Source organism: Oryza brachyantha, chromosome 4, assembly GCF_000231095.2.
Source record: "Oryza brachyantha chromosome 4, ObraRS2, whole genome shotgun sequence".
In the NCBI taxonomy this organism is placed as follows: domain Eukaryota; kingdom Viridiplantae; phylum Streptophyta; class Magnoliopsida; order Poales; family Poaceae; genus Oryza; species Oryza brachyantha.
The window spans coordinates 7,550,186-7,560,581 of record NC_023166.2 but is presented as its reverse complement, the minus strand read 5'-3'; the positions used below and the strand labels follow the sequence as shown (position 1 = coordinate 7,560,581).

At 39.7% G+C, this 10,396-nt stretch overlaps 1 protein-coding gene across 4 annotated transcripts; it reads right to left on the bottom strand.

Annotated features, from left to right (window-relative positions):
- Positions 1-585: 585 nt before the first annotated feature.
- Positions 586-8,539, bottom strand: LOC102700235 (protein Rf1, mitochondrial-like). Of its 4 annotated transcripts, none has more exons than XM_040523353.1 (7): positions 5,742-8,539; positions 5,239-5,652; positions 4,305-4,449; positions 3,181-3,929; positions 1,688-1,748; positions 1,272-1,403; positions 586-801 (listed from the first exon to the last, which is right to left on the bottom strand). In XM_040523353.1, the coding sequence occupies exon 1, from the start codon at positions 8,218-8,220 to the stop codon at positions 5,845-5,847; it is 2,376 nt and encodes a 791-aa protein (XP_040379287.1). In that variant the 5' UTR covers positions 8,221-8,539; the 3' UTR covers positions 586-801; positions 1,272-1,403; positions 1,688-1,748; positions 3,181-3,929; positions 4,305-4,449; positions 5,239-5,652; positions 5,742-5,844. The 4 variants fall into 4 exon arrangements, with proteins under 4 accessions (XP_040379287.1, XP_040379288.1, XP_040379289.1 ...); XM_040523354.1 differs by having other exon boundaries at positions 1,338-1,403; XM_040523355.1 differs by lacking the exon at positions 1,272-1,403.
- Positions 8,540-10,396: the final 1,857 nt, after the last annotated feature.

Here is a 10,396-nt window from a genome sequence, read left to right as displayed (position 1 = left end):
TTGAAGTTGATTTTGAGTTTTTTCACTGAAGTTTATTTGCAGCATTGGCCTATAGATCGCTAGAAATGCGTACATAACATTTTTATTCATAAATTATTTTTCGTTTGGAAATATACCGTTTCAATCACCAAGTGTTGGATTTTTTATTCCTTCCTACGCATTGATTTGGCTTGTATAATAAAAACAGAATGAACCCAAAAGTAAACGTTTCTATAGCTGAGAGATCAGAACCAAACCAATGTACTATTTTCAATGTAAGTTGTCTATAGACATTTTGCTTCCCAGATTTAAGCTCATTTTTAGACAACTGTATCAGCATAAAGTGCCAAATCTGAACATAGTCATATGTTTACCGGAACATCTTCAAAATAATATTTCCCTGGATAAATCCAGCAATTAGGCTTGTCTTCTTTTTCTCCAAATTAATCTCAGCTTTTTTTCCTTGGTTTTTATACGCATGTTTCCCAAAACAATAAACATTCTCTTTTTTTTTACAAAAGGTTTTTATACAGAAATTCATCACCTTACAAATTGTAAAGTAGAATTTTTTTCCAGCTTTATAGTACATAATCCCATTATTTATACTATTAAATAGCTACCACAAAAATTAAATTATCTTCTATCAAATATCAACAAAAGAAACAAGCTTAGGTATAAGAAACATGAGGAAATTAGTGAAATAACTTTGCCGAAAGCACAGAGCAACAGCACATATATGATTCATGATGGCATTTCAACGTAGCTTAAGGTGTCAGCAGCACATTACACAACGCTGTTCTGCACCCATCTTCATCTTAGGCCCTGCTTAGTTCCAAAAGCATCATATCAAAAATTTGGACACATAAATAAAGCATTAAATATAAATAAAAAAAATTAATTATATAGTTATACGAGAAATCGTGAGACGAATCTTTTGAGCTTAATTAGACCAAGATTAGCTATAAATGCTACAGTAACCAACCTATGCTAATGATGGATTAATTAGGTTCAAAAGATTCGTCTCGAAATTTCTTGGCGAAATCTGAAATTTGTTTTTTCATTTATGTCCGAAAACCTCTTCAAACATCTGATTAAACGTCGAGATTTGTTAAAAAAATTTTGGAATCTGACGCACCCTTAGTCAACCTACTACAGAAGTGTAAGAGTAAGAACGCTGCTGCTGATTATGTAAATGTTTCAGCCATCCGGTACTAATCTAGATACAACAAGTTGGTGCTTGCAAAAGAACCCACTGGTTATACAGAACATTATCCCATTCGTCCTGCACTTACGTCTGGACCTGGTAGCGTTCTCAATACTGAGTCAAACATTAAGCCACTACTGCAATAAAAAAGTACCCCCGATTTTCAGGCAGAATGCTCAAGACCTCTTCCTCTTTCCACGCTTCGACGGTCGTCCTAGTCCTGTCAACGTGTGTTTTTCATGTAAGTTTCTCTTTTCGAGAAGAAACAAAGTCTTGAACACATTTTCTTAACTGAAAAGTGTTTCCAGATTCCCTTTTTTTTTCCCACATTAAGAAACAAAGATGAATTGCGAAGATGACAGGAAATGCTTCCAGGTTTCATTTGTCCAAGTAACATGGCAGTGAACTCCTAATTACCATGACAGAAAATGTAATTGCAAGCTGGCAACTCAATGTTTGGATGGTATAGAGGAGATAACAAATCAGGCAATTCATTTAACTAACCTTTACGGGGAGAATCATGTATTTGCAGTTTAGCGGACATCGACACAGCAACTGAGCCAACCTGACAATGAGTGACATCTTACGAGATTTAGTAAAGATGCAGCAGAAGGTAAAAAAAAAAAGGAAAAAAGGCACTCAACAAAACAACATGATTGGCTGAGAACATTTCACCCTGAACGTGTATGGAAAAAACTAAAAGGTTCATAGGGGCCATACAAAAAGTTGGCATGTTACAGGTTACAAGGCTAATGCATCCTCATTAAATTAAATTACACATAAAAAAGGCTAACAAAGCTTTGATGGAAGATGAGATGCTAGCAGGTCTTTAGACAACTAAAACCAGAAGACAAAATAATAAAAAAAGTGTAATTACAATTGCTGCACTTGGTTAAAGTGGCACTAACATATAATATAAGATCAAACTATATATGTACAGGTTGCAGAATGGTGACTTCAAAGTAACTAGTTGTCCATAGATTATTTGAATGATGTTTAATATTTCAGAGGGAGAGAAATACACCATATGAAGATATGTTGACTATCCATACATATTTTAGTATTTTACTATATATATCTAAAGTGTCTATGGATCTACTTCACCAGCTTGCCAAAGTAGATGTCAATTTGGTACCTTGCCTTAATGTCCATGCATTCTCCTTTTCATTTTAAAAAATATATGTGATTATGAACCGTAGAATCATGCCATGGATATAAATAAAGCATTGCTTATGTAATTATGAACTTAATATACAAATATAGTTTCTCTTGCCTAGAGATCACATCCTTTAACTTATCTTCACCATTCAAAGAACTTAACAGAAACTATGTATATTAGTCTATACATTACAAAAATTATGTGGTTAACCAACTTGGCTTGGAACAGAAAATGTTACATAACTCATACTGTGTACATTAGAAAAGAAACATATGAATATCAATGACATGGAAGTCCAATAAGAGGTAAAATAACGTGCTATCAAACTGAACAACTTTAATAGTAAAACATTTTGGTTCAGCAGTCTGCATAACATAGCAAGGTTAAATTAACAGATGAGAATCCAATCATTATCAATATACTGGTAGTGTACATCAATATTTTATTTCATACTAAACCTTCAATATTTTGTCCAGAACAATGAAATCAAATAGCCACCAATTTCCATGATGATCTGATAGCCTTACAAAAATGTCTAAAGGAGTACGCCATTATTATTACATGGATCTATAAGATATGAAATAACATGCAGCTTATCTATATCTATATTTATTCAAGCAGCGGCATTTCATCAGTCAAATTATAACAGAGGGTGAATGAAGATCACTCTAGACATATACAAGTGGATCATTACATGAAAATAATAAAATATTTAACGTAGAGGGTGAACACCAAGTTGTACAAAGCATTGAGGAAAAAAGAAAAATTAAATCTTAAATAATTTGCATTTAATTAGCTGTTCTCAATTTTTTCCTTCAAGGAGCAAAACTCAACATACATTTTCATGAGAAATCAGATCTGCGGGATGTGTGACATCTTCATTTGGTATGATCTTCTCTAAGAATGTTTTGTCTTGCATCCAACCCCTCTTACAGACCAACTTCTTTAAGGAAGCACTACTTGACATTCCAAACACTTTACCTCGTAATCGCCTGACTGTATTGTCTTCTGAGCCTTGAGTAACTCCAAACTGTGGATTCATCCTTTCAGTTGTTATATCTAATGCATCTTTAGTCCCTTGACATGTTGATGCTTTTCCACATTTTGGTGCTTCACAATCTTCTAAGCCAGAGGATACTTCATTTGTACAATTATTAGTTAAAGCAGACTCATTTGAATGAGTAACAATTTGCTGCTCACTTGAATACCTGTGCATATTTTCCTGTTGAATATCTGCATCTTGCTCTACCTGATTCCTAGCATTCTTTGCTGTATCTACAGAAGGTCCTGCACTTGATTCCTGATACTGCACAAAGGCATAGTCCTCAAAGTTATGTCTTCTATTGGAAGAATTAGAATGCCTTTGGCTAGGAAATCTGTCTGTATCACTTGTAGACCTCTCAGATGTGTTGAGATAATCCCATGCAAAAAGTCCCATTGAATACTTTAAGTTTCCCTGCAAAAACTTCTCTATATAATATTCAGTCGATTTTAGTGGAGATTGTGGCTGCTCGTTCATCTCGGACATGCTTGAATTAATATATTTCTCCCATTCAACAGGAAAACGAGCATAAAGTATTTTGACACCTGCATGAATTTGATGGGGTATATGAGATGTATGTTGAGCCATGAGTTTAGGGTGCCCTCCAGAGATTAAATTGGCAGGGTAAACAAGGCATGTCAAGAAAAACTGTCTAAATATGCAGAACTAGGAGCAGGATCACTCAATTGTTTTAGCAGCAGATAATGTTCCAAAACACCAGTCACTGAAGACAGCAGCAGAGGCAGAAAACTTTTTTTTGGGTGTTAGGGGTAGGATGATACTAATTTATGACTAGTTTGCTAAAAACTAGTCATTTGAATGGAATTTGTATGCTGTTGGGGGAGGTCAAGCCCCTCCCCCCTCTCCACTCTTCTACAGCACTGACTGAAGACAGAAAATATCAAGGCATAAACCAATACCTCATGAGGAAATCCATTCTAAGGCATTTTAGAAATGTCTGGCGGACCTACGGTCATTATAATGGCACCATCTGCAGTCTCAATATCACCATTAGCATGCCGTGTTTTAATGGAAGCAGAAGTGAATTTTCGACAAGCTTGATTCCTGTTGACAGAGTGACCAATTTGTCAATAAAAAAGTGTTTGTTGATCCACAAAAAAACTGCAAGTGGTTTAATATTGTATTTACAGAAGATAGTAATCCTGTTGTTACAAGTTACAACCCAAAAGATGAGAAACGCTACCAGGTTAGGATAAATGTTATGAAAGTACCTGGAGGTATTTGGCGAAAACAAAAAACAAATCCACACAGATAATATTATAACAGAACTTAGAGAAATGAAGTGGCAACTTTCTAGAATAAAATTTTAAAGAGACAAACAATTAGTCCCTTCAAATTTATTTTGGGTGCAAGGGCTTGAAGCATTTCTGTTTGTATTCAAATAAAAAAAATAATACTCGATTTACTAAACATTCCCCTAAGTAACTAGATTTCAAATTACAGTGCAGTACAGCACAACAACCACAAAATATCCTAAACCAAACACCTAGAAACTTTGTTATGAATCCCATCGACAATTTTTTCCATATAGCTTGCCTGTTCCTATTAAGTTGCCACATCACACATCCTCATTATCTCTCACACACACGTTTATGTACAAACAATGTTAAAAATGCAATGAACGCAAGGTACTTTTGATGATAACCTTAACTAACGCCACTAAATAATTACCTAAAAAACTTTTTGACAAAAAAGCAAAACTCACTATCTCACCTTTCTTGAGAAACATTCTGATACCCTGATTTAAACAACTTGAAAATGGAAATAAACTTGCATTTGCCCTACTAGCAGAAGGAAATGGCCTGAAAATGGAAATAAACAACTCAAGTTTACCTTCTGAGGTTTGACTTCAGAGATAACTACCAACTCTTGCTTACTTCCTAACAAATCTGATAGTTTGCAGGAAGCAATTTTATGTATTCATGGCATTTCCCTTTCTCTGAAAAGAGAGACCAACAAGGAAGTGGTTGTCTGGTTGAAGCTTCAAGTGGGATACCCTTCTTGTCAACTTTAGACAAATGATTTCTGGCCTTCACTATCTCACCTTTCTTGAGAAACATTCTGATACCCTGATTTAACATAAGAGAGTTGGGAACAGCCACTTGCCTCTTCGAACAACTCTTCCTTTATAAGGTTTGTCATCAATATGTTGTATGTATGTATGTATAGTAGGCACCATCAAGTAAGTAATGAGAGCAGTAAATAATTCCTTAGCTTTCTTCTCTACTTCCAACTCTGAACATTGCCCTAATCATAACATTGAAAATAAAAATATCAAACCTTATAACATTTACTAAATCCACATGAAAATAGGAGTACACAATAACATGAAATACCTGAAAGCATCACTTATAGACTCATTTATCTTCCCTTTATAGTCCCAGTTCACATGCCTACCTGGATACCTTTCCCATCAGAAGTCAAGTACAGATATAACTATTAGCTGATATTTACTCCCTCAAAAACCTGATACTTTGCAGGGAGCAATTTTAGGTATTCCCGATATTTCCCTTTCTCTGAGAAAAGAGAGATCAACAAGGAAGTGGTTGACGCTTCAAGCGAGATACCCTTCTCGTCAATTTTAGACATATAATTTCTGGCCTGGGCTATCTCACCTTTCTTGAGAAGCATCCTGACGATCTTATTTAACAAACGAGAGTTGGGAGGAAAACTAGTATCCTCCATTGATGAAATGACATTGTCAACCTCTTCGAATGAATTTTCTTTTATAAGATTTGTTATCATTACACTGTAGGTACATATGTTAGGAACCAAACCGTAAGTAGACATAGCAGCAAACAATTCCTTAGCTTCTTCTCTTCTGCCAACTTTGAACATTGCACTAATCATTATGTTAAAAATAATAGCATCAAACTTTACGTTCATTGCAAACAATTTCTCTAACAGCATGATTACTTCATCAGTGCAATTATTTCTACAAAGTCCACTGAGTACAATACCGTATGTATCAATGCTCACTGCCATTCCACTTTCCATCATCTCATGAAATATTTTCTTTGCAGAAACAGTCCACCCTGCCTGAAATAACCCATGGAGGATGGTGTTATATGAGCAACATGTAGGTGTAACTATCTTATGCAACATATCTTGGAATAGAGTCAATGCATCTTTGATCCTTCCATTTTTGCAATAGCCATTAAGAAGTGTATCGTGTGTATAACTGTCAGGTTCAACACCAACTGACGCCATAACATCAAGTAATTCAAATGCTTCCACCATTTTGCCAACTAAGCAATATCCATCAATCAGTGAATTGAATGTAATAACATCAGGCTTCTGACCAGTGTGTGCAATCAAGTCCATGATATCTTTCCCTTTCGCTACCCTTCCTGTGCTGCATAGGTCACTAATTATTGAATTGAAGAAAATAACAGAAGGAGGAGGAAAACCCTTATTTATCATATCAGAAGTCAATTCCTTGGCTTTCACCAAATCACCATGATTACAATGACCCTGAATCAGAATATGGTAAATAGCAATGTTCGGTGCTATACCAATATCAATCATGTGGCTAAATTTGTTCAGGGCATCATCTAACCTACCCATTCTGCAAAAAGCGGATATCACAATTCCAAATGATACTACATCAGGGTTAAATCCTTGCTTACTCATGCGCTCCAGTATAAGCAAAACCTTATCCATCATCCCATACCTAGCATATACATCAAGCAGTGTGTTGAAAACATAACGGTTAGGCATGATGCCATTAGTAACCATCAACTTACAGATATTATGCAGATCAGTGAAGCTACCCTCGGTAGCATACCCGTGAAGCAAAGTAGAGTATGAGATAACATCAGGTTTGGGGCCCTTGAGAACCATTGAATCAAAAATATCTTTTGCTTCTTTGATTCTACCATGCTTGCAAAGAGCAGCCATGAAGGTGTTACAATTGTTGACGTTTGGTATGAGACCGGAGCTTGACATTCCTTTCAACAATCTAACTGACTCCTTCCACATTCCTGAAGTGGAGTATCCATAGATTAAGCTATTGTATGTCCTATTATTGGGTTGGATACCAGCATCAACCATCTGTTCTAGAACCATCTCAGCCTTGTCCATTGCCTTTGACTTGCACAGCCCGTCAATAATTGAGTTATAAGTAATCACATCCGGCATAATGCCCAGCTCTTTCATGTCATGGAGTAATTGGTAAGCTTTGTCTACCTTGCCGTCCTTAGAGAAACAGTCGATGAACGAGTTGTACACAACCACGTTCAGCCTCAGGCCTGTCCTGAGCAGGCGGCCGAAGACGGCAAACCCAAGGCCTGGGCAGTGTGCCCGGCGGTAGCAGGCGATGAGGATGCCGTAGGTGTGGATGGTGGGAGAGGCCCGTCGGTCCATCCGCTTGAACAGCTCGACGGCGAGGGCGGGGCCGTCCTTGCAGGCGGCGGAAGGCGGCGCGCGGGCGAGATCGGCGAGGAGCGCGTTGAAGGCGTGGGCGGGGGCGCGGGGGAGCAATTCGTCGAACAGTTGGCGCGCGTCCTCGGGCCCGAGCGTCCCCGAGCGCAGCCTCTGCCGGAATGCGGCGTAGGCAGCACGGCTGCGTGGGTGCTCTTGCGGCGCCGTGGAGGCCGGTGCGGAGGAGGTCTCCGCGGCGGCGAAGAGGGAGGAGAGACGCGGGCGGGACATCGCCGCTGCCGCGAGAGGATGCGTCCTCGGGCCCGAGCGTCCCGGAGCGCAGCCTCTGCCGGAATGCGGCTTAGGCAGCGAGGCTGCGCGAGTGCTCTTGCTCTTGCGGCGCCGTGAGGCTGATGCGGCGGCGAAGAGGGAGGAGACATGGGGGCGGGACATCGACGGGGACGAGAGGTTTGGTTTGTTGGTATGCGCCGTGAACGTGTTTTAAGAATTTTGCGCGCGAATCTGACCAGCAAAATCAGGTATCGTTTGCTAACTACCAAAAAGATCAGGTAGCAAAATCAAGTAGCAAAATCAGGTAGCTATTGAGCATAATTTATTACTTATTATTCTCACTTATAAGTTTCCCGATGCAACATATATTTCTGAAATCAATTGTTGGTTGGCCATAATTTACTATTCCATACGTGACATGTAATTTATTTTTAAAATTTATTTTAATTTACATAATTAAAATTAATTTGATCCGGTGCAACGCAAGGGCATTATTTCTCGTAACAAAAAAAATCAAGAAAGTAAAATCAAAAAACGGAAAAAAAAAGAGAAGTACTACCATACGGTATACCGTATAAACGGTATAATTAATGTAACATCGATGACCCCTCATGCTCAACAGCATATCCTCATCCTCGCCAATAAGCAGGACCTGGTAATTAAAGGGTCATCTTAATTCATCCCGTACCGACGTGATACTGTCACTTAGAATTTCTAAAAAAAACTCTACTACTAAAACTCTAGGGTTAATAAGATCAATGTCATTACAAATATACTTAATTAGAAAAATATCATTATAATTCAACTATTTATAAATATGCTATCACAATTATCACTCAATCATAGACATGCCATTTTATACACTTTTAAGGTTGTTGGACACTTGGACCCACATGGCGGACCAATATATTACCATATAACCTAAAATGCCCTAGCTTTATATTTTCTCTCGTCACTGTACGACACGCCTTCGCCAGCCTCATCTTTGCGCCGTCGCCGCAACGGCCGGCCGCCCTCATCATCGTTGCATCCATCGGCCGCCGCCGTCACCAAACTGACCATCGTCGCCGCGCTAGCCGCCGCCCGCCCTCGTCTCTACGTCGTCATCGCGCCGGCTGGCCTTCCTCGTCGTCGCGTCGTCGCCGCGTCGGCCAGCCGGCCGTCGTTGTGTACTCCGCCATCCACATCGGCCACCCGTTGTTCTTGTCTCTGGCGCCATTGAATCCGATCGCCCCCGTCGCCAAACTGACAGCCGTCGCCGCAACGCCCGCCCACCGCCCTCGTTTCTACGTCGTCATTGCGCCGGCTGGCCTCCCTCGTCGTCGCGCCGTCGCCGCGCTGGCCACCTGCCGTTCTCGTCTCCGCGTTGGCTGGCTGGCCACGTCATTGCTGCTATGGCCAGCCGGCCGCTGCCGTTGAATCCATCGTCGTCACCTCGACTGTCATCGACTCGGCCCATCGCCGCGCTAGCCGGCCGACCACCTGCCATCGTTGGGCCCATCGCCGTGCCGGCCACCCGCCGTCCTCGTCGCTGCGATGACCGCCGTCGACTCTGCCCGTCGCCATGCCGGCCGAGCGACCGACCGTCTGTCGCCGTCGCCCCGCCAGCCGACCTCCTCGCTCGCCACGTCCCCAGCTTGTCGCCCTCCCGCCTCACCTTCCTCTGCTCCGGTCTTAGCTCCGTCGTCCTCGTTCTGAGATTGGGAATTTTCCCTAGGGTTATTTAGTCTATACATAAATACAGTACACAACAAATGAGTAAAATACCTACTCAGATGTACAGAGTGGCATAAGAGCAATTTTAGTCTAATTGTAGTGCCAATTGTAGTGCCATGTTTATAAATAGTTGAATTATAATGATATTTTTCTAAACTAGCATATTTGTAGTGGCATGAATCTAATTAACCCAAAAATCTATATGTGTGGTTTTAGTGTTCTAAAAGTCAAGGCTGAAAAATAACCTACGATAAAAAAACCAAAAATCTACTCTAAATTTAAATTTAGGGTTAAAAATTCAAATCTTGACTTAAGCAAAGGTAAAAGGACGGGGATGGCAGACGTCCGCCAATTTATTGTCCCCAACTCTGAATCCGTTAGGGGTGAAAAAAGAAAATCATGAACATAAATTAGTATAAGTATTCAGAGCAAATATTGGCGAATGTGTTAGGGAGTAAAATAATCAAGAACATGAATTAGTATCCAGAAAAAAGTGAGAGAAAACAAATTGTTTTAGAACAAAATCAAGAACATGAATCAGGCTGCATTCGGCTAGGGTTATATTATCCGGTGTGAAAAATGTAATAATAGATTGACACATAATTAATTAACTCTTAGTTAT